At 40.2% G+C, this 25,488-nt stretch overlaps 1 protein-coding gene across 1 annotated transcript; it reads right to left on the bottom strand.

Moving 5' to 3' along the window:
* Nucleotides 1-9,985: 9,985 nt before the first annotated feature.
* Nucleotides 9,986-24,436, bottom strand: LOC142380305 (uncharacterized). The gene is made up of 9 exons (XM_075466054.1): nt 24,356-24,436; nt 24,157-24,214; nt 20,285-20,635; nt 18,897-19,163; nt 15,631-15,918; nt 15,173-15,286; nt 14,973-15,034; nt 12,948-14,831; nt 9,986-12,583 (listed from the first exon to the last, which is right to left on the bottom strand). Exons 2-9 carry the CDS (start codon nt 24,194-24,196, stop codon nt 12,554-12,556), a joined length of 3,036 nt encoding a protein of 1,011 aa, XP_075322169.1. The 5' UTR covers nt 24,197-24,214; nt 24,356-24,436; the 3' UTR covers nt 9,986-12,553.
* Nucleotides 24,437-25,488: the final 1,052 nt, after the last annotated feature.

Genomic DNA, 25,488 nt, shown 5'->3' with positions numbered 1-25,488 from the left:
GAAACGAGGGATTTTCCCAGTATCTCTGGATAGGTTGAGTGGTATGAAAACAGACCACGCACAACCGCAGCAGATTGACAACCCTGCGGTATTGTTGTTCAGAACCCACAACACTCAGAATGTTGTCGAACAAAGCTTACGCAATACAACGATATTTGTGACACAAACCAGCACAAGGACATAGTTCGGGTGAACAGTGCTGAGCTTCTTAGAAAAGTCTTCAGAGCAACAGTCTCCATGTTTACTGAAGCAGGAAGCATAAAATCATGTATTATATAAGGAAGGGGTAAAACGTATTGGTGCATGAAAGTATCAGGCCCCAGTAATGAAGAACACAACGATGCAGATTCTTCTCTCTGCATCAAAACAGTCTGAAAGAAAAAAATAAACATTTTTTTAATGTTAAATTCATATTTAATTTCTCCTAATTAAATACTGTCCTCTTGAGATGTTTTTTCATTCCTCTTAGGTGTTTCAGAGGTTAAACTGAAAGGTTGAGCTGCAATGCTTAATGGAGCGGTTAACTAGAAATGAAATAAAAAGTAAGGTTTAATGAGATGTTTTAGTGTCCAGCAAGGTCTCAGAATATTTAAATAAAAAGTGGAGAGGCTGAAAATTTGTTTAACTGTTAATGTGATGTAGTTGGAGACAGCCTTTAAAACCTGCATTAATTCCATTATATTGTCACATGATAGTATTCATGAAATAAAAACAGCCACAGCTGTTTTGATTTAATTTGCGCTGAATGGGAAAGGCCACTTTGAAGTTCAACTGTCATGGCTGTTATGAGCCAAGTGTCGGGGCGCTTGTGCTGCTGAAGAGCACAAACATGGGCAGTGGGGACGAGAGCTGCTCTGCCGCGTTATCAGCAGTCTATTAAAGAGCACGAGGAGGAGGTTGGAGATTCTTATATGCGGGTGTAAAGTGGACACAAGCATGTGCTTTATCTTTTTCATTTACTGTAAATGGTGTGAATAAATATAAACTCTCAGCTCCCCGGTGTCTTCTGGGAAAGGGGAAGTAAATAACTTTGAAAAAAAAGTCTGTGTTGAGGTAACCAACAGAACGTGCAACTTTGAACATAATTTTTTCTTTAGCTTCTCTGTTCTTCTGATGGACTGAAGAAATCCTCTGAAAATGAAGAAAAACTACTAATGTCGTAACTTGAAAAATTTCCCAACAAGTAAAAGCCCTTATTTTCATATCAGGGTTAAATAAAGAACAACATTTTGCTTTTGTACATGGTTCAGGTGGATGGTGTAGCAAATGTCGGCGCATTTGTTTTAGAGCAAATGTTTTTAAAGCATGCTAAAGTAATATCATGTATCATCTTTCACTATGAAGCTGACACCCTGACCTTTTGTTGTGTTACGCCAGCGTCCTAATGTGACTAACCAAAAGCTTAAAATATGTGGAAATGACACTTGAAAAGTACCCAAAGTGGGATGCTATTTCCATGTATTGTCATGAGATGTATCAAAAACAGACTACAATAAGAAGTTGTTGTCATGAGATGTTGCTAAGGAGTGGATCACTATAAGTGTGAGTGTATCACTTCATGGGTTTAGGAACCCTTCACACCATTAATGACCTCAGTGTGTCATAGCATTCAGGGACGCAAGTTAAAACTGCACCATGCAAAACAAACAGAAAGACTGCCGCCATCTCTGGGCCTGAGCTTTGGTCTGATTAAGCTTGTTATCAACACACAATTTAAAAGGTTGTTCCTTGTGTCTTTGTTTTGTTTTCCCTTTACCTTTGAATTCCATGTTGTAGGTTTCATTGGCTTTGCTTCAAGCCTTATAGAGAATGCAAAGTTGACATCACACATCAGTTCATTTGGACGGCATGTTGTATTGTCGCTTGCTCTGAGGTTGTGTTTTGTATGTACAGGCATCGAACGTTAACTTCAGGTGGGGTTGCTGCACTCCAACGGTAGGAACAAGTTCTAAAAGCATATCGCAGTCCATTTCATCCTCACGACCAAAGGATAAACATTTAATCACATAATCATAAGAAGTTTATTATCAACATAGCGACTCGATAAATCCACCACACGTGACTTCATATCATAAACACATTGCTGAATCAATTTGATAATATCTTAATTTGTTTACTGTTGTGAATTAGCAAAAAATTAAGGAGAGCAGATTTCGTCACAATACCCACTTGTTAATTAGTAGATCTTCCATTTACCGTGCAGTTTGCTTATGCCTGGCAGGTTTCTTCTTCTTTTGTTATTCCTTTCCATCTCTTCTCTTATTTATTAGATTTGACCGTTTTCATCCAAACAAAACGAAATCCAGCCATGCAACAACAGTCTTATACGGATGTAATGGGAGAGCATTCCTCACAAGATGGAGCTCATGTCCTAGCATACAACACGGCGTATCTTTACATTCTCTGTCTTGAAAGTAGATCTTCACACGTGTTTTTTCTTAGATTTTCTTCCAGTTTTAGCTTGCTTCACATCTGTTTTGTTCATTACCTCTGACCTTTGTTCATTTCCTTCCTTACACACCTGGCTCTCACCAGTCATTGCTCATCGAGTTCAAATAATTCCTGGGTTTTCATTTGACTGACTGTCAATATTGTTTTATAATTCTGGGTTGTTTTTAGTGCCAAATGGATTGTCAGCTCCGCTATTCATATTTTCAATTTCAGTTTGTAAGCCCCCTGCTTTACCAGCAGCTTTTTGTTTTCTTTATTAGAGATTTAGACACATATCTTCACCTGCTGTCGGTGAGCCTGTGTTTGGGTCTTCTCTCTTCTGTCACACACAGACAGACGGTGACAATAAATACAGGTTTTTCAGGGAGTCCAGAAGCTACACTATCCAGCTGGCAGTCCAGATTTCTCACCTTGTTGGTTGATGACACATCAGACAAGATTAGTTCAAAATTTAAATGTCTTTTTAACTCTTTAGCTTCCACACTGAAAAAAAAGCAAAGGAAATGTTTTTCTTTGCATTTTGTCACTTCATTGTACCACTAATAATCATAATCACCTAAAGTTTTGTTTATTTTGCAATAATGATAATTATTGTGGTGAAACTTTATGCTAAAAGTATTACATTTTGAAAAAAAATGACAAATTTGGATACATTTATTAATAAGCATACAATTGGTATTTACTTTCAGTTAAATACTGTGTTGTGTTGAAAATATTTACAAGTCATTGTTTTTATCTGAAACATAAGTCTCAGCTTTTGGCAAAGAGGTAATGTTAATTGTTACAACTTCACAGTTTATCTGAGCAACACTGCTGCTTTTTATCAGAGACCATTAACCACTGTCTAAAACAAGACTTATGAATAAAGAATATGTGCCACACATAAAAAATGACTCCAACTGAAATCAGCCTCCATCTTCCCTCAGTGCATTGGAAATAAAAAGTTCATTGTGTTGCATTAAGAAGATATCTCAACAATGAAGACATCGCTGCTCTGTGCTTCACGGACTTGAGCATCCCAGAAGCTTCCTTGCTTAATCCCCCTGTTAATACTCAGAGCATGAACCTATAAGCTTCCTTATGTTTGTGGTGGAGGGAAAAGAATGACAACATAATTCTCTCATCCCAACAGAAGAGTTCAGTCGCAGCTAAGCTACCGTGTTGCTATTTGAAGTGTGATTTTGTGGCCAACATGGTTGGACTCATTTCATTCTCTGTGACATCATGAAATAAAGCTTGCTATGTTGAAAAGATAATCCCGTACATTTTGCTAGCAGCCTTATCAAGAATGACCTAAGTCTAAAGAACACATTTTGGATGACAGAAATCTTTGTGGAAAAATAGAAAATGGTTTACAAAATAGATTTTCTGTCCCTGGCTTCCTGCCTATACCAGCTAATCCCTTTCATAATGATTACATCTATTCCAATTGTACAGAAATACCAATGGTAAATTCTCACACAGTCCCATTTTAAAGTGCTAAATTTGTCCAATTAATATTCTAGTGATTTTGCGTCCTCTTACAAACACAGAAACCAAGGTAGTGTAACTTTGGAGTAAAATTTCTTCCACTGCTGGGAACGAAGCCAAAACACACACCTGTACAATGAGCCCAGTCTGTGGAGTTTACTGGATTGCATGGTGTTGCCGGGAACTCCCAAAGTAGTTGTAAAAGCATGGCTAATATTGAAGCTACTGCACTTGTTTGGAGAGTGGTCAAAGCCTTAATGCTTGAGGTTCCAAAGAAATTATAATCTCTTATCATCTGCATTTCTTTGTGAAATGGAAAATTAGTAATATACAAAACAGAAAACAGCTTTATGACTCTTTAGAGGAGTAGTTGAGCAATGTTTTTCATATCTTATGTCTAAGTTGTTGGTATACGTTTTGATAACAACAAAATCAGATCCTATTCTAATCACATTTTTAGGTCTGGCTTTCACAAAAAGCTTCAAGATTCAATTTATTCAATACAAAATGCCAAAAGGGTTTAGTTTTCAATGTGCAGCCTAACAGTGAGATAAATATACCAAACTGAATGGCCTTGATGTTGAAACGCTGCCGATACTCAGACATGAGGCTTGGATCATGCTGATAAAAATGTCTTAAAAGATCAAAAAGCACCGCACTTAAAATGCATCTCATTACGGGGGCAAAAAATAAAAGAGTTAAATCAATGGTTTTGTCTAGCAGCGAGTGATTGGCGAGATGAAAGGAGCCTCCTATTGGACCAGAGCTGCAAGACGGAGGCATCGTACTTACACTTGGTTGTCGATTAAACTTGAAAGTCACAACTCCCCTGATCAAAGTATGAAATTATTCAATGGATGTACAAAACCCCCTCTGTCACACAGTTCAACGCAAAGGAGGGCAGAAAGGCAGCTGTGGTTCCACGCTAATGTGAGATGAAATTTTAATGATCGCCATGGGGAACATCTGCCATGTGTTTGGAAGCATTTGGATGAGTTTTCTGCTGCTGATGACCTCATAGGGGCTCTAATACAAATAATTGCTTTGCCTGCTTTCCTTTCTTTAATACATTTGTTCAAGAAATCGGTGAACAAATTAAAAGATGGTTCCTTTTCTAAAATATCTGATCTTATAATCGAGGAAGACCTTCCTTAGGGGCAGACTTCACCACTACTAATGGAATCTACTATAGATAGAGTTTGCTCCAAATTGAAATACATTAACGTGCTATTGCTACACACACTGTAAATACTACAAGAATGATCAAAACATAGTTTTTATCTATAAATAATTTAGTACAACTTACTTACTGATAAAGGATTAAAACCTGGTTTCATATCAGATACATTTACCGACATCAAAAAGTGTTCAAGGTTAAATCGACAAAAATCATTTATTTAAAGGCTTTCCTTTGGTTAGACTGATTAATATTAGGATGGTGTTTTGCCACTTGTCCTAAAATTAACACTGCCTTTTATGTTTCTGACCTCTGATTTGGGGCTTGGAATATGTCACCCGATGAGTCACCCGCTTCAAACTGTCGTCAAAGCAAAACACAAAAGCAGAAACTTCAATAAAACAAGCTATCCATTTGCTAATTATGAGAAAAAAATGTTTTCAGGGTATTGATAGAGAGATTTTGATTAAATTAGCTTCAAATAAATATTCTCTATGACTCTTACATCAGGGTATCCACATGGAAAACTCACTAACAGCACCAAATATAGTTTTCATAAGCATAAAAGATTTAGGATTGCACGGTTCTCTGTATGTGTATTTTTAAGCCCTTGTCACTGCAGAATTTATAGATAAATAAAAACACAATTTATTTTACATTATCTTCAGCTTTGAACTGTTGACTCAGCTCCTTCGTTTATGACCGATGGGACAGACAGCACTTTTTCTGGTCAGCAAAATGTCACTGACCAAAGACCCTCATCATCCCACAGAAAACATTGTCCTTATCTAAGGTTGTTCAAAAATACATGGTACTGAGCAATTTTATATACGTGTACCGTGCCAAAAGAAATTTTGTAAATGTCACATTTAACTCCCCCAGAGGCCTGCTTTAACAAGAGGTCACATGGCACAGCATTGGCATTTTGATAGCAGAGATATTCCAAGATTCTTTGAGCTCCTTTACGCTGCAAAAATAAGCAGGAACATGCTGCTACCCACAAGGTCCGCAACCAATGTTAACTTCCAATACCACTTCATTTCTGTCTAATCATTAATCTCAAATGCCAGAATTAATTACAAAAGCCGCTCACAGGTTTGCAGAGCCTGAGGTGATGTCCCTGAGTGACTTGATGGGGAGAAAAGAAATGAGTGATTTTACATATGAAAATGAAAGCCAGAACATGTTTGTTTGCTTGTATGCGCAAGAAGTAAATGAATAGGTTCTAAAAGACAATCAAGCTGTTCATATTTCAATTGACGATTTTAATGATCGACTGAAAATTTTTAATTTTATCTCCTACTTTATGAAAAGACTTTGAATACGTGAAAAAGCAGCACCAGCCAAGTGTAAGATGATTGACTGGATGTCAGTAAAAGCATTTGTATGTCTGGCCCACAGTCCCTTTCAGCATTTTAATGGAATTTTTTCTTGTGAAAAACTTTATTTGAACTCCCTTTTTTAGCATTCCGAAGCAGCATTTCAACACGGTACAAATGAATTATCAGACACAGTGTAGTTATAAGCAGATAAGGGCACTTAAACTGTTAATGAATGCATCAGGGGAGGACTATAACCCCCCTGGCTTAAATAACAGGTGCACTAGTTAATAAAGGATTAAAAATACAGATGAGATGATGACAATGGCATTTGAAGTCTTTATTGACAGTTTAGTAACATGTATAAATTGAAAATAAAAGACTTTTCTCAGTTCATTGCTTGTTTATGCCAAAAAAGATATCTACAATAGAAGAAGTGTTACCTTCTTAATCACCTACATTTTAAAAACATGGATTCCATTCCTTCTTGACACTGAAACTCTGACGGAAAGCTATCCAAACAAATTCAGATGAGTTTCTAAAATGAAAATATATTTATCACAGATTCATTCCGCTTGAATATTCTGTCAGTCAAGACCAGTTTAATTTCCTACAGTGGATGTAGTACTGAGCTGCTGAACCCAAATAAGTAGGGCAACAAATCCATATCAAATAACACTCAAACTGTATTTAATAAGAAGGCAGGAATGTACACAAGACCTTGACCGGCACTACCAGCTGAAAACAGCTCTTATCTCCTGTAAGGAACCAGGAGAAAGTGCACATGAGGTAAACTAGAAACTGTGCTCCATATCATTTTACTCTGCAATGTGCAGCTGTAAATCACCTTGCTACCAGTATATACACTTTGTTCTGTTTCTGTATCAACTGAACTTTAGAAAATGTTAAAAAACTGACTTTAATTGGGAATTATACATCTTTTCATCGTGTTTGCTTTGCCTTTCAGGGGAAACAAGGAAGGCCTGCAGCATCAATTAACCCAGGAGAGAAAGGAATCTGTCCACCTGGTGTCATTAAGATATAGCTAAAAACAGAGCAAAGCTTGTCTCCTGCGGGTTATTTAAAGCTTCACCGACCGCCTTATGATTAAAGGTATGTGCAGGCATGACATGTGGTGCAGGACAGAAAGTGGACTGCTTGTTTGATCAAGCTCCCTCTGCAATATTCTGCAGCCCACCTCAACCAGGCTGTCAAAGGAGCGGAGTTAACTTGAACTAACAGATCAAACAAACTATCTTAGCTCTAACTTCACCATCCTCTCCTTCCGTAATAATCAACACAGCTTGAAGAACTGCACAAAGAGAAAGAAAACTCCTGTGAGCAGCTAGTCATGCACCTTGGCTGCAGGCTCCGTGATAGATTGATCATCTGATTGCTCTCACTTTTGGTTGGTAAGTAGATATGTTTAGTTGAAGATGTGTTTGTTTAGCTGGCCTGTGATGATACAGTGCAATACATTATACATTTGAATTTATGTGCATGCTTATCCTGCTCTTAAATCAGCACTGTGCGGGTTTAGAAAAAGAAGAAATAGCAAGTTTTTATCTGTGAGGTGCAAAACTCAGTTCTGACAGATCATTTACTGTATGACCAGTTTCGGCTTCTGCTGCTGTTACACTACATTTTTAGCCTGGAAATCTCTCTGTTGCCGTTGTGTCTGCTGGCTAAAGTTAGCCCTGCTGTAAATAATACAAGTTTCACATCTATCAGCTTGTTTGGGGTTTTTTTCAGGGAAGTCTTCACTGTCAAAAGAAATGTCATGCAAAAGATTTATGCCTGTGCATCATGTGGAGCTTTCACATCATTAGTTTCATGAGAAAATTTGTAGAAAATCAGGACAAACTGGACCAAAATGCAATAGAGGAAGAAATTTACAGTGACCAGAAGGTGCATGCAGCAGAAGCTCATGTGAAACAAATTCTCAATTCGTTAACCACGTCTTTACCAAATGCAAGTGATTGTAATGCTGCATGTTTCACTATTCTCAGCTATGACATATTTTTACTGACTTGAGCTCCCCAGTTATTTCCTTTTTTTTGTATAACCACTTTCTGCTGCAACACGTGACTCTGTTTGAAGAATAGGTATCTGCACTGCACTTTCTAGAATCAGCTCTAATTTAGAACGTCTTTTTTACACTTCTGCATTGTGGTTTCGCTGTGTGTAGGTGTGAATTTTACTGCTACTGCTCGGAGCTCCACTCTCAAGTACCTTTAAAGTAAAACTAAAACAGTTGGTCATCTTTTAATTTAAACTTCCGCGGCTTAAAAGACGAAAACATCTGTGAATGCTTATGTACCCACAGGGCAATATCTAGGATTAATTTTTATTGTGTTTTGGTGTCAGGAAAGATATCAGATCTGTCGGAAAAAAAAAGCTTAAAACACAGAATTTCCCAGAGAAGACTTTCTTTATGTGAAAGAAAGCATGGTGAAAATACTAAACACAGCATGATACGCTCAGTTGATTTAGCAAAAGATTATGATGGAAACAAAACTCTTTGAAGGAAGTGTGTTTGATTTGTATCCCTGAAGGCAGTAGTTCACCTTTAAACATCTTAGAAAGTACAAGTCTGTGACAACTGCGCATTTCCTTGTTGCTGCACAATTGTTTTTTTTTTTTTTTTCTTTACTGTTGTTTTTCTTTGTTGGACTAATGACAAAAATAACTTTGCCAATGGCTTGCATATTAATTTCAGCACCCACCATCAAAGTTGCACAGATGGACAGGGCCTAAAGGAGCCGAAAAAAGATGGAGGAAAGTAATCAATAGCAACAAAAATCCTCTCACGTGGCTCCCCCTTGTGGGTGAGGAGACACGAAGTCTGAGCTGACAGTATAGTTTTGACGTATGATTTACAGTTGAAAGACTTCCATACTGAGCAATTTATGGTTAGTGAACCATGACGGATTCTCTGACCTTCCACAGGACATTTTGAACAGTTAGATGATCTGTCAGGCTGAAAATAAATTCATGGTCAAACTGACAACACTGACATGTTGAGGACTCTTTTGGTTCTGTTGTCTTGCAAAATCCGATCATGAATTTTATCCATATGTCAAAAACTGGCTAAAAGTAAAGCAGCAGGGGTCAAAAGTCTTGCTTGAGGACACTGATGTTGACTAATAATGGGCTCTATAGTAAAATTTTACAGTGATAAGATGGACTTATGAGGACTATTAGCCTGACCACTGTCTTTTTCCTGGTGGTGGAGAAATCTCCACCTGTGCCATGAGAGAAAAAATAAAGGAGGTATCATGACTTTTTCGAACTCACACCAAGATGTTAATTAATTGAACTTCTTTCCAAACTAAAATGCCATCAAATCTATAAAAATATGTGCTCCTGCTGAGTTAGAATGAATTTGAATTAAAACTGGATTAGGGTATATTGGACATCTTGCAATATTAAAGTGCTTTTACTGCAGTCTCCTGAGTGAAATCAGCACTGGCTCTCTACACACTAAAGGAAGGGAAGTTTGCAGTTACGCACACAAAAACCAACATCCATCAATACAAAAAAAATGCTCAATTTGCACACACAGCACTTGAGTTATGTTTTCCTTTAATTTATGCCTTCAGATGGATGCATAAACATTTACAATTACTTGTGGCAGTCACAGTAAATCACAGTAAATCAGTGCACTAAGGAAATACAAGCAGATTTGCATGCAAATTGTCCCAGAGATGGTGGCCACATCAGCTTTTGAGGTTTACTGTGTTGTGGTTTTGCGACAAAATGTCTTGCAATTTCATTCAAGTTGTTTCAGGGATAAACAACACACTTTACTGCAAAGACAGCAGGCACAGAGCAGTAGACAAAGTGCTTAATTCAGAAAGCCACTCCAAACTTTTCATAAATCACAGCTTTCAGTTGGAACAGGTAGGCAGTGCCCTTATCTATCTGGTACGGGTACTCAAGAACACTCCATCTCCCCTCATTACAGTGCTAGAGTACCGTGAAGTGTCTCCAATAGTGAGCACCAGGACTGTTCATCAGAGGTGACGTATAAGTGGGAGCAGGGGATTGGGAGACGGATGGAGCTATGATCCAAACAAACGCTCTGCAACTCCACAAGCCGAAGGAGCAGATTTATCTGAGGAGCCAACAACAGCAGCCGGTGTACACAGCCGCCATGAATAATTAGCACTATAGAAACAGTGAGCAGAAATATACCCTGACTCCAAACAGCTCTATGATTCAAAGAGGTGCCAGAATATATGGGTGGTTTTGTGGACCGACTTACTGTCAACATCCTCAAGGTGGTATTTTGTACTGAAAAAAACAACTCATGTTTGGAGGGCTGCGCTCCCTTTGAAAGAAGTAAAATAAAGTCCTGTGCATTCCCTTGTGTATAGTTTAGACAAGTGACTGCACTGTGATAGTAAGTTTACCGTGGCTACATGCAGACAAGCAAAAATCTTTATTATTGATCAAACATCACAAGAGTTCATAAACCCCCAACAATGTACAAATCCCTCTCAGGGAGCAAAGATAAACACTGTGCTTGTAGCACATCATATCTATTCGAGGACATAAAGCATTATTGTCCAGAGGAACAGACTTTTTAGCAGCAGTAAATAAGTAAATCTTATTCAGCAGATGTGGATTAGAGCCAGAAGGTATGTTCTGCAAATGTTTGTGCTGGTTTTCAAATATAAATCTCAAGGTTATCTGTTCTTATGTGTAAGGATGGATGATCGCTTTGTGTTTTCTTATTTTAAACCCCACTAAAATTGCAACACTTTTGACTTCCCTACACCTGTTTGAGGATTTGATCTGTCAGCCTGTTTCTTCTGAAAGAGAAAACTATTAAAACAGACCATTTAAAGAATTTAAGTCATTTCAGCAAACAGCTGGGCAAAGTAGCTTTAAACAGATGTTACTCAAACAGCAGTGCACTTGTTGGGGACAATTTCCATCAGGGGATTTATACACAGTTATCACTCAGATGCAATTACGGGAAAAAAGGTATATTTGCAAAATGCACAAACTGTGCGGAAAAGACTACTGGCTTGGTTTTGTCATGGATTTAGTTGACAATAAAAGAAAAATAGAATATGAGCTTCATACTTAATATATATGTACACAATTAATGATATCCGCTGTCCCGACCTAAAATCTTCAATCAACAAGGACATCCCTGAGTTCAAAATAGAAAAATAAAAAAAAAACATTAGAAAATCAATAAATACATCATTTGTAAAAGTAATAACATGTCTGTGACCCAGTAATTTGCTACACAACCATTTCAGCAGAAAGCATGGCAGCTCAGGTCTTTGTGCTGACCTCATTCATGCATGGAATGTGATTATTTTCCAAGTCATTTAAGTCACATAAAAACATTTAATTAATAAGCACCCACCCATTCAGGGGATCCCCCTCACTTTAAGCTGAGCCCATTTCAGAGCTTCACTGACACGAATCATCTAAATTGAGAAGTGTCATAAGAGGCATCTGTGAACAGAGGACGTAAAATAAATAGCTCCAGGTGACTCAAGACCACCCCTATTGCTAATTTCTTCCTTCATAACTGTCACTATTCCCAGTCGCCAAGTCCATCTTGTGCAGGGTCCCTTTTCATTTGCTGTCTGTCACTGTTGGCTCAGGTGCTCGCAGACATTTATGCAAGTATCTCATGTGCAATTTATCAAGGGAGTGTTGTTTAGCTCTGTTGACAAATGGATGATAGGATGTAAACTTGGTCCAGAGCCATTGATCACTGAACTTTTTCGAGCAGGCTGTGGGCAAATTTTGATATATGACCAGTGCTTCAGAAGTCTAAACAGTATATGTGGGAACAGTGTGCTTGTGTTTTGAGGCAGGTTGCTGATGGAGGAGCATTTTGTTTTCAGTAATTCAAGTATCATTTAAAAAAAGAGGGACTATATTAAAAATAATACATTATATCATCCCCATGGGAGACAAGTTCATTTCTTTTACTTAAAAAAAAGTTCCCTTCAGGACTGAAATACCAGGCTATGACAGCTTTTTTGAAAGCAGAACCTCTTGCAGTCAGTCTTGCCTGTTGGAATATTGGATCCCGTCTGTCAGCTGTTTGTTTGTGACAGTGCAAGCGGGACAGTTGTAGAGAGGAGCCTGCTGACATCTGTCATCATCTTGGTCTTCCTCTTTGGGCCTGTTGCTGGAAAGACACAACAAGGCCTTCATTGGCAACATGTCATGCCGAGGAAGAAGCAGAACTTCTGACACACAAAGCTATTTTCACAGACTGCTTCAGTATCACAAACACTAAAGACTAAGTACATTTTTATAGCACAGAGATGAAGAATTGAAGAAAAAAAAAACACACAACAGCCACTTAAAGGTGCTGTCAGGTATCCTTGAAGACTTACAACAGACAAAAGTAGCAACTGGAGATTGCAGGTAAAGGCAGACCCAAAACACAACACACAGGAAGTATGACACGACAGCTGTCAGCCTTGGCCCATAAACATACGGTATCTGTTGGCTGTCATTTCAGTGAATCATGTGTGTCTCACACTCACCGGCTGGGTGAAGTGGGCAGGGCGTCCATGTACATGGGCATGGACGTGGCCATGCCTATGACCATTTCCACGATGCTGATGATGGTTGGCTGGCATCACGGTGGGATGGCGAGCTGCACCAGGCCTCTGTTGTACCCGCATGTGTTGCTGAGCGGCTGGTACATTTTTGAGGGGCTGTGGGCCTCTATTTGGGGATTTATGATGAGTGTGCTCTTTGGGGAGGGTTTGAAACTGTACAAGGGGGATAACAGGAGGAGGAGTTGGCGGGCGCTGTACCCCGGTGGCTTGAGCTTGAGTCTGCTGTGGACTGGGGTGAAGCAGGGCAGCCTGAGTCTGTTGTCTCCGATTTTGAAACACTTGAGCCCTATCAGTGTGATCTTTAAGTGCAGCCTGGGTTAAGTTTGTGGGATTTGGCTGGGCAGAAGGGTTTGGTGCTGGAGCAGTGCCCCCTTGGCGAGGCTGACTGGCACCGTGCATGCCAGGCTGTGTGCGTGTGCCGAGGGCTTGTGGTGTTTGGATTGGTGCTGCTATGTGTTGCTGAGCCATGTATGCCTGCTGAAGGTGATTAGGATCAACCAACGCTCTGGTATCAGCATCCTGTGGTGCAGTCCATCCCTGTTGCCCTGTGGGTCCTTGTGACACAGCAGAGCGACCTGCAGAGGCCTGCTGGCTCATGACAGGCAGTGCCTGGGGGTTATTGCCGTGAGTCGTTTCCTGCCTGAGGGCAGTCTGGCTGCCTCTAATGTTGCGCTGCGCACTTTCCCTTTGTGTGCGGGGACTTCTCTGTGTGTGGTGGAAGGGCTCAGGCCGTGTAACACTGGTGGCATTTGGTCGTCGCAGATCAGCTGAACCGCTTTGTGTTTGACTGTCCTCTGATGGTGGATCCCGTCTGGGTGGTGTTCTGCGGCGTGAAGCTGTTTGGCTCTGAGGCTGAGATCTGTTTGGTCTTCTTGCCTCTCGTATGAGACGGTGGATCATGTTGTCTCTGGTGTAGTCTGTAGAATCAGAAGTGTATTCAGCTGACGCCTGTGCTCTTTGAAAGGTACCACTGGGATATGCTGGTGTCCCTCTGTGGAGATCCCAAGGAATCTGTCTACGGGAGGAGCTTGGAGTGGCCTCGTGTGTTCTTGAGTTCCTGTCAGACCTCCTACGAGGCTCTGGGTCCTGCTGGAATGTCTGTGTGTTGGCATTTCGCTGAGAAGGGACATTACTGTTAAAATGCGTATATGCTGTTGGGATAAGTCCAGGCTGAGCTAAATTATCTGCATCTACATGACCAATAAGTCGAGGGTCATTTGGATAGGACTGACTGCTTTGCATGGTGGGATTTGATTGCCTTGTAGGTATAAGGTTGTGTCGCATATGTTGAGCAGTATCGTTGGCTGCATTAGTGAGAGGTAATGAGCCGTCTTGCTGAGTCTGTTGTCCACTGGTTAAATAGGAGTTAAGATTGACATGAATGGTGGGCATTTGTGCATTGTCGTTTAGCTGACTGGTGCGTGGCAGCGTGTTGAGGCTGAGTTGAACCGCCGGGGGCTGGGCTCCACCCTGGCCAGTGCAAGTCTGTATGAGAATGTTAGGATTTTGCTGCTGTGTGTTTGGGAGCGTGTTTGCAATCTGACCAGCAGTGTGCACAAAAGCTGGGTTGTCAATGCCATTGTGTGGGTCTGAATTAGTGTTGTGAATGGCATTGTTTAGAAGTCTATTTGTGTCAGTTTGTCCATTGTGTTGGTGTGTGTCGGAGTTTTGTCGTCTGTTCTGTGGCAGTGTCTGTTGGTTGCTTTCACGCTGAGCTGTGTATAAGCGGTCAGGTCGACGTGTATAGAGGGGGGGTTGGAGACCTTGGTCCAAATCTCTTACAACATCAGGTTGTAGATCTGTAGGCTTGATGGGAACAAATTGAATATAAAGGCATGGAAGAGAAAGCAAAAGAAAGATGGAATGATGTGGTTAGTTTGTGAAAAGCACCATCATAAGATGAGGACAGTATCAATAGTGAATCTTGTAAACGTTATAGTGGCTTACTATAGGCCTTGAATTGGGATTCGTCTTCTGAACAAGTACAGTTTCCCTTTGCCTTTGTTGTGCTGTAACAAAAGTAAAATGTTACCTTCGTGTAAGAAAATGTGCCTGTACAGACAGAGAGATCATCAAAAGCCAGTTCAAATGTTTTCCAGCAAGATAGTATACAAGCACCATGTCCGTGATCACACAGGCACACTTACCCCCCCTTCTTCGTACGAGAAAGATAAGGAGCACAATGAGGAGCACAATGATTAGAATGGCCAGAAAACAGCCAATAACTATCCCCGCAACTTCCCCTCCGTCGAGACATACATCTGAAATAGAAAGATTGGTGTCGTAAGGGATAGAATTAATAAAGATAATGAGTCTGGAGCCCAGACAGACAAGAGGAAAGTATGAAAAAGAAGATAAAGGAGAGGAGGGGAGATTCTAAAAAAAGGATGATGAAGTAATTGCAGAGAGAAAGAGACAGGGGGGGAAAGAAATGAAAATAAAGGGAGGATGAGAAGCTGAATGACTTTGACCACATTTTCACCAGATAAATCTCCCAGGATACTTCTGATCCCTTTTCTGTCCTGAAGACTGATACAGCGACAGGTTCCAAAACCAACCATCATCATTATCAGTCACAGAGAGGTCACTGTTCACCATAACTCACCTGCGATGGCCAGCCCGGTGCTCTGCTCCGACGTGCCTCCAGTGATGCTGTTTCTGGCTGTGCAGGCGTACCGACCGCTCTCATTGGTTGAGAAAGTCTGAAGGCTAAGCACCCCGCTGTCTGGCTGGCCGGATGTGACAGCTTGTCCATCACGTTGCCATGAGAAGAGGGCAGGAGGCAGCGAGTCGGATGTACAGGTGAGACGCACCGTCTGTCCCACCAATACGTCCACTCCCCCTACACACTCCTTTGGTCTGTCAATGGTCAGCACAGGGGCATCAGGTCCATCTGGTTTGTTGATAATTAGAATACACTTGTTAGCCACAAACATGAATGACAGCAATGACAAAAAAAAAAAAAAAGGGCAGTGCTAATGAAAAACACTTATGTGTTCTGCTAAAACTGGTATTATTGTGGAAATTTGGGGTTAAAGTCACCACATTAGGCTTAATCACCGTGGTTAACCCTTTTAAATCATATTCAGCTAATGAGAGAGCCATGCCATTCTGTTTCGCTTCGGAATTCTCTTCGCTTTTAACCCTGACCCACAATTGCATTGGCTGCTCTTACACCTGCTGGATCAACATGTCTCAAGAATTAATTAACACTGAAATCTGAGAGTCAGTTGAGGGATATTTTTCATCTAAAATCCAGCACAGAGGCTCAAAAGAAATATTTCAGACAGAGGAGACACTTCCAGGGGTTTTGCTGCCCTCCCTTTCAAACAGTCTGTTGTAGTATACAATAATGCACCCTTTCAAGTTTTCCACATTTTATGATGCTTTAGACACAAAAAAAATTACTATTTGACCACAATTTCCAACAGCATGAAAGGAGGAAACCACAAACTGAGCATCACCTGAGTAATGCGAGCTTTAAAGTTAGACATGCTTATAGCAGCATTATACTGTGGAGAGGTTTTTCTGTGAACAGGGCTGCAGATTAGTCACGAGCGAAAGATGGATGCATAAAAATATAAAGTATTCCTGAATGAAAAGCTTTTCAAGAGTGATCGGGATCTCGGGCAGGGGAGAAGGTTAACATTTCAACAAGACAACAACCTGACTCGAAACATACAGCCCAAAAAAAAAACTAAAAAAAAAACCAAAGCATAAAAAGTATTTTTCCAGGAAAACTCATGTAAAATTCATGTACCAACCCAGGCCAAGACCTGAACCCAGCAGAGGATCACTGACAAAATCTAAAAATGTCCTTGTACTGATGCTCCCCATTTAACCTGGTTTAACTCGAATGTTTCTGCCAAGAAGAAGGAAGAAACATCCACATGAAAAATGTGCTAAGCTAAGCCAGTTAATTCCAAAGAAGACTTTAGGCAACCACCAGTGCCAAAGGTGCTTTAAAGGGGAAGTTTGTTTTTTTTAAACCTGGACCTTATTTCTGGCATAAAATACGTTCATCTACTCATCGATAACATTCTGGTGAAATCGGCGTCCTTCGGACGCTATTTAGATCACTCGAGATCCGCGTATATCCATATAACGGGAGTGAACGGGGCAGAGACAATACAGCCTCTAAATAAGGCATTATCTGTCTTTAGCCCCTTTCACACTGCCGAATAACCCGCGTTTAATCTGCGAATTTAGCGTGTCCGCTGTTGCGTTCACACTGCCGACCCGGGCTGCCGCGTCAACTCGATTCGCCTTTCGACCCGCGTCGGACCCTAGTCTTTTTGCCGAGCCGAGTTTGGTGTGAACGCAATCGACGCGGGTCGGACGTGGGCGAGACATTTTTTAATATGGCCAACTGGGGAGACAAGGAGGTCCGCGAGCTCCTCAGCCTCCGAGCAGAGGACGTTATTTACCGCCACATTTCGGGGACTATAGTGCTCTTGTATTCTCCGCATATGTTCTTCGGCGGCATCCCACGTTGTAACCATCCACACCCCGTAAAATAACATCTCCATGAACTGCATATACAATTGCAAAAACGAGTCCTCAAGGTGTATTTAACCCTACCTCCGACGCATGGCCTGTGCCTACGTCATTGTACACGCCCAGCATTTTATGCGTTTCGTGTGACGCTCTGCCACTAGGCAACGCCCCCTGAACTCGGCTTCAGGCGACACGGGTCACCAACACGCCAAGCGTTCACATTGCTCGACGCGGGTCGAAGGTGCAATTTGGACCTGCTAAGGTAGCGGGTCGCAGTGTGAAAGGGGCTAGTATTTCACCAATACTTTAAGACGAATGAATGAATTAATGCGTACTATAGCACTGTTAGTTCAGAGCTGCCAGCACCGGGTTTCGCCCGGGGCGTAAATCAGTGTCGTACCGCCACTGCTTCGAACTTCCCCTTTAACAAAATACTAAGTAAAGGATCTGAAGGGGATTTGAGACTTAACTTTTAACTCCAAAAATGTGTTTTAGCTTCATCATAGTGGAAAATTCTTTGTAGACTGGCAATTATTTATTCAATGCCATAAATGGCAACAGGTTTACAGATTTGATTTTCCAATCAAACATTGCAATAAACGTGACTCTGCTTGCAAAACTGTTGACAACAACGTAAACAAGCGTTTTTCTCTGTCAACAATTCTGATACCAGTTATTTATACAATTTATGAGGAAAAAAAATATTTTGATAAGCTCTTTAAAAACTATTTCATTATGTAGTTCTGCTGTGAATTACTGTAAATTGTTTTTTGTTGGAAATCATGTCAATTTAAGATGTCGCCCAACGAGTGAACAGCATTTTTCATTATTTCTGAGAAATGATAGACTGAGCATTTAATAAAAAAAAGGGGGGAAAATAACAGATGAATGAACTGTGAAAACAATCCTCAGCAGGTTTAACAAGACACAGTCAGACAGCAGAAATGTAACAGGCTCTTTGATGGTGTTATTACAGATTCGCTTTGCAACCAATTCTGGTGACGCACATTTCTGTGGCCACCCAATTTGAAGACTCAATATTAATTTGACTTACCTTTACTGAAGTACAAATGCTTTTGGCACTTGGTTCTTTGAATTTAGGTAAAGAAACCAATTTTGATCGAAAAAGACTTTGATGCAGTCGGTAAATACCATAGAACAGGATGCTGCTGTGAGAGTGTCATATCAGACTTAATGATGTGATCAACACAAAGCCAGAAGCAGCTTTGTAAGCTTATGGAAGACTGTCTTTTGCAAGCTGAGTGCAATTCAGCACACTGTGTGCAGTGCAATGTGGATAGGGAGATAAGCTACTGCCATTTGCAGTGGTTACAGCAGATTAGCTGCTTCTTGTCTTGGTCAGTGTAAACTCACAGTAGACAGTGACGCTTTGTGTGGCCGTTTGGGCGCTGACAGGGTTGCTGGCAGTACATGTGTACTCTCCGGCGTCACCTCGTCTGGCTGGGTTGATGACCAGAGAGCCACCTGAGATAGTGATCCTGGAGTCGGCTGTGATGGCTGAGCCGTCTTTGCCCCACTGGACTGTAATCTCTGTCCCTGCAGTCCGTGTACAGCTCAGAGACACATTTCTCCCCTCCACTGCCACTGAAGGAACAAACAGACTCACCCCAGATACCGCATCTTGAAAATAAAAAAAATAAAAAAAGTTAATTTTATTTTAGACTTCAAAAAAACAGAATCACAGACAAAATGTTTCTGAATAACTGCTGCTGTTAGAATGGAGCCTGAGAGTATCAGTGAGAGCACACTTCAAGAGATGGAGTGACAGAACAATAGGGAGCAGTTTGATGTTTCTGTTGAGGATAATTTGTTGTAATCAAAGCAAGAGAGAGCTGAGAAGGGACAGCGTTCAGATAGAAGCGCAGATGGCAAATAAGAGGGCAGACGGTGTGAGCGGTAGCCGAATGCCTCTTGGCGAGCAGCCTAAGTTAAATAATTGGACTGGGAGAAGAGGGGGCGTATGGATGGAGGAGGGAGCTGTGACTAAGAGAGAACCACAACAGCAAACAAAAACATTAGAGCAACTACTAAATAGCTCTAATTACTTGCATTTTTATAGAGCACCCGCTTGTCTGTGACTCAGCAGCAGTGTTTCATATGTTAAGATTTAAGCAGACTCTCATTTCAAGAGTTAATAGAGAGTAAGCTGGAGGATTAGAGTCGTGCTCAAGGACTCCACCGATCCAAGATGTGAACCAGCAGTCGTGAGTTCACAGAATGTGACCTTTCAGCAACAGACTGGTGCTTCAAACAATTCAGGCTCCCTGCCCTCCCATTAGTACTCGAGGTAAGAAGGATGTATACGTCATCCCTTCAGCGTGGGCTGATGACTGAAAATAAAGAGACACTCAGCTGTTCAGGCTCCATTACAGTACTGAATGTAAATGAATGCAAATACAGAATGTACTGTCTCTAAATGCTGCACCACATTTAGACAAAATCGAACATCTAAGAGCATGAGTGCTGAATATCAAATGAGTTTTAATTAGCATAAAGCCCTGAGCCACTTGCTTCACCCCCTCCTCCTTTTTTATTAATTTTACCTCCTCTTCTATGGGTCACTAATTTCATTATACCTACCCGAGTAATTCTCTTACTCCCTAAATCCTCCCTCTCCTCTTCATTTCCTCACGTTCTCCCTTAACATCATCCCTTCCTCACAACCTCTGTCCCCTACACACTTCACCACCACTCCGCATCCCGTCTTCTCCCCTGTTCAGGCACACTTCTTTATCTCTTACCAAACACCCTCAGCTGTATAGATCTGGAGTTACCAGACAGGCCTGTGGTGGCAATGGGTTCCACCTCCACTGTGTAGTTCCCCGCATCTTGGAGCTGGGCGTTTCCAATTCGGAGCTGAGTGGCGCCAATGGTGACTCTGCCCAGGAACTGGGGCACCGGGTTAACACTGCTGACTCCTGCGATCCTCGCACCCAGAGTAACTCCTCCTTGGTACTTCCATGTCATGGTGAAAACCTCAGGCACAACCAACACTGTGAAGACTATTTCAGTGCCAGTTTGTGTCAGGACCGGATCTGTCTGGAACTGGATCTGCACCTGGTCCTTTGCCAGTACACTGGCAGAGAGGAGAACTAAACAAAAAAATAAAAATATTAATGTTTACAGTGGGCATCACATCATTCTGGAGCAGTAATGGGTGCAAAACTAAATACAGCAGAAGCAATAAAATGATGGTGCTACATGGAAACTAAAAGGGAAAACCTCAACGATAACAAGTTCTCCTGTGGGACATACGGCATTTTAAGATATCCATACTCTATGCCATGTTCGAGCACTTTTGGTTTCACTTCATTTATTGTTTAGGGCATAATGATGTTAACCTCTGAAATGTCTTAAATAGATAATATGATCAGCACAAATTTGTGTAGTGGAGATATTCCACTCTTTTCTTCTGTCCTATCCACTACATTTTCACAGGATTTCTTAAATACAACAAAAATGTAGGCCAGCAGTTAAAAACAGGCTTAATCTGAACCAGCTACAACAGTAAGAGACTGCTTACAGTGATAATTAAAAGTGATTATTTAAGCATGTAAACAAGTATTCCTACACTGGTACTGTTACTCAAGCAAATACATCTTCCATCACTGCAGAGAGGAAATCTATAGAGACACAGACTGTCTCTGGAGGTATAAACTCGATAGAAAAAACACTTTCCTTCCTCATAGAGTCACACTATGTTTTTTGGACTGTTAATGAACACAAGTAAAAACATTTTGTGTTCTGTTAGCCTAACTTAAAGAAAGCCATGTCACTATTGTATTTTTCTTGTCTTCCATTGCAAGAATTACTGGCAAATAGACGATTTTTAGGTATCTGTGTTGTGAAGATCCATTGATTTTATGTATTCATCTGTTTAAATGTGATATGTTGTTGTCTGTAGAGAAAAGAGGGTGAAGAAGAAAATCTCTGTTTTTCTGTTTGGATCTTTGTGTTGGTGTTGAGGATTGAGACTGGAGAAGACTATCTGAATCTACAATGTCCTTTTACTGGCAAAACAACCATGGAAGAACACCCGCCACGCAAGTTACAGTGAATCATATCAATAAGGTCCTGATTGGTCTCACTGGATTGACTTTACACTAGATGGATTCAGGTTCCCACACAGGCATTTTAAAGGTAACAAACAGGTTTTAGGCTTTGGCCTTTGTTGACTTTGTATCTGGGTAAAAAGTAATGAGACAGAAGTGAGAAACGCCCATGAGTGACGCAGGAGAACGATGATACTTTCATGTTCTGTTGGACTGTTTTTACAAAGGCCTTAAAAGAGCAAAAGTCAAAGACATTGTACTTAAGGCATTATTAAGAGTTAAGAGTTATTCAAAAAAAGATTATTTGTAATTAAATACATAACTATTTGATCCAGCTCTAGATATGGAATAAAGAATTAAAAACAAAATAAAAGAGTTGAGATGACATGCCAATTTGATAAAAAAAAAAAAGATCTGCCCATAAAACTGTAAACTGGTAGCTTGAAAATATTTTACTTTATGAAGCTAAACTTTAAGTTCCTTGAGGTCGATCAAGTGGGAGTATTCTGACAAGCTGTCTTTTCAGTTTTTTATCCATCCATCCAATTTTCAGTAGAAAACTGAAAAATGTTTTTGTTCTTACTGAAGGTATTATCGGTGATTCATCCGCCCAACCGCACAGACGTTTAGAAACAAAAAAAAATAAAAAATGCTTTCAGCATTTAGACACTCCAGGTTGAACCACTGCTGTGCAGTATCTCATCTGCTGATACATGGCAGTAAAATGAATATTTAATAATTGGAAAGTGTTGCTGATTATTACTTCAATTATTATATTTCATGCATGAACAACAGCCCTTAGTTAATGGACAAATTAAAATTCAATTTACATTCCTGGAGCTAATTTTTCTTTGCTCATCTCTCTGAAGCAGCACAAACACTGAAAGTTTATATTTGCTGCTCAATCTTTGCCATTTTTATACATTATTCTTTCCACAAATATAAAATGCAGTTATGGAATTCTGTTGCCAGTCCTCTATATTTCTGTTACTGTCAGCATAGGATAGAGAAAACACAAAACAAAACTTCCCACCAAGAAGTTCAGGGGTGTGAGTCATTTCCCATTACAAAGGCAATGTAATAAACATTGCCTTTGTTGGGAAGTTTTTCCATCTGTTTGTTCTTTTGGGTAGTTTTGTAGCCCTTTCTTGGTTGTACTGCATCTTTGCTCAATTTGAGCTACATTTTGTGTCTCATTTTGCTTTGTGTCTATGTGACCATTGTGCAATTGAATATGAACATGCTGAATATTTTCTGAATTGCTTTGTGTGCCATTGGTTATAAGGCTCTGGTCATTTCTATCGATCTTTGTTGCCATTTTGTCTCTTCGTGTTTGTAGAATTTTATGAGCTAAACCAGGGTCCGCTGACTCATTGGGTCCTTGAGATAACTGTACATGCTTGTGGTCAGGCTTTATGATAACTAATGGAGTTTTGTTTTTGCAGTCTGAGCAATAGTCAAGTTAACAGGTCTATTTTTCATGCTGTGATTACCAGAGGTACTTACAGAGAACTTGGACTCGAGACTTGAGACTTGACTTGGACTCGAGTCCCGATTTTGATGACTTGAGACTTGCTTGACCAAATCAAAAAAAGACTTGAGACTCTACTTGGACTTGAGAGCAAAGACTTGAGACTCTACTTGGACTTAACCCTCTGGACTCGAGTCAAGTCACAGGCAGCAAGCACAAATATTAAAATATTTTTTAAAAGTGTCGCATCAATACTGTAGCAACCAGGCAGAAATCCCAGCCGTCAGTGACACCTGAACGCCGCCTGAATTTTTTATGTGCAAGTTTCAGCAAGTTTGTGTAGAAATAAAAGGAGAAATACCTCCCAAAGTCTATTGTCTATTGATTTACAAAGTCTTGGCTGGATAATTAATGCCAAAACACAAAAAAAAAAAAAGATATCGCCCAATTTTTTCAATTTCAAATAGCTTTATTGGCACAAGAAGGCAGTGCTTATATTGACGAAGCATCTAAGCACAATATTAATAAAAATATACAAATGAATAAGTGGCAGAACATTAACAATAAAATATAAACAACTTAATTGAGGCGTGGTCATGTATTATTAATTATAATCGATTTGTTAGGACTTGGTTGGGACTCGAAAACAAAAATCCTAGGACGACTTGACTTGGACTTGAGAGCAAAGACTTGAGACTCTACTTGGACCTGCAACATAGGGACTTTCTCCCACCTCTGGTGATTACTGTAATCAAAAACTGTAGCGCTGCACACGCTACCATAACTGTTACAGAAGCAATGAGCCAATTGTTATTCTGCGCCACATAATGAAACTCGGACGTAGGATTCTGTAAGTAGACCCTGAAGGCTCCACTGACGGGAATGCGGTCGCGCAGGTTTCACAGGCCGAAATGCAATTGTTTTATTTACGTGCCTGGAATATTACAGCGGTCCCTCCCTGGCCTGTTTATTTATTCATTCATTTTTCCTCACAGTAAAGTCTCCACCGATACTCCTCGGAGACTTGTATGAGCTGTTTGAACGATGCAGTCGGAAGAAGAGAAGAAAGTGTCAGAGCAAATGGTTTTACCTGCCAGGGACAGACAGACGAGGAGCAAAGATTGTTTCATGTCGTCAGTCAGGCCGGTCTGCAGAGAGAATATTCAAATGACTTTAGACACGAACTTAGTTCATTTTAAAGCAGTTTTAAGTTTTATTTATTGAGCACACCAAGATCTTTACAGAAACCAAATCACATGTTAGATTTGACACTTTTCTGCTCACCTTACCTGGTTCAAAGGAAAATAAAGCTGATCTCTAAATGTGCTACGAGCAATTAGCTGTATGAATCTTACCAAAGTATTTCCCTTCTTCCCTCATGTTCATTTTGTGCTGAAGAAAACGGTCCCTTGTCGTTTGCGTTTGCTTTCTAAAGCGGCTACTTCCTGTTTCTGTACTATTACCTGTCAACGACACACCTGTTTTCTTAAAGAGCCAGCACATCTCTAAAAAGTGAATATGAATAACCAATTGTTCCCGCCTTTATACAGCTCATACGTCATGCTTTGAGGTCATCGTTATCTTCTCTGGTTTTAGTTCAACTATCAATCAATCAATCAATCTTTATTTATATAGCGCATTTCATACCACAGGCAACTCAATGTGCTTTACATAAAGACATAAAAAATACAACACAGAAATACAGGTAAATAAAAACATTAATTTTAGCTAACAGTAAGATTGGTATAACTATAACAGGTAATTTGAGTAAACTAACAAAAGCTAACAAACATGGATAAACTTTCCTCTAAGAGGAAGCATTTAAAAATATAGCTAATAACAGAACTGTTGATGTAATGAATGATAACAGATCTTCAATATATGAATATGACTAAGTTTGCCTCCTAGTGAAGCATTAATAATATCAGAAACATGGCTAAGCTTTCCTCTAAGAGGGAGCATTTAAGAAGCCGTTCAATGGTCCATAAATTAAAGGGGACTTGGGTAAAACACTTTCATCTGAATATAACTAAGTTTTCCTCTTAGTGAAGCTACTACAGCTGTGATCTGTTTAAGCAGTAAAATTACATAAGGTGGCTACATTTTAACACATTCAACTCAGTGATTGAATCAATTTTGTACTGATATGTTAATGTGAACCAAAGCCTGACACTCGGAATAGTCTAACTAATGTCTGCTGATATGTTTCAGCTGTAGTATTAGTGCCACCCACTGGATAATTCTAGCTAACAGTACTTCTTTGTTGACAATGAACTCTGTGGGATCCACAGCTGGAACTGCCGTGATTATTCGTAAATCCTCTGCAAGCACAAATGGATTTATAATCAGTTTTACATCACTCATATCTGGGCCCCGGGATGTGCCTCCTGAAGTGAGAAACTGCAGTGATAACCTCTGAATA

This window comes from Odontesthes bonariensis, chromosome 5, assembly GCF_027942865.1.
Source record: "Odontesthes bonariensis isolate fOdoBon6 chromosome 5, fOdoBon6.hap1, whole genome shotgun sequence".
NCBI lineage: Eukaryota > Metazoa > Chordata > Actinopteri > Atheriniformes > Atherinopsidae > Odontesthes > Odontesthes bonariensis.
This window is presented reverse-complemented; position numbering and strand designations above follow the sequence as displayed.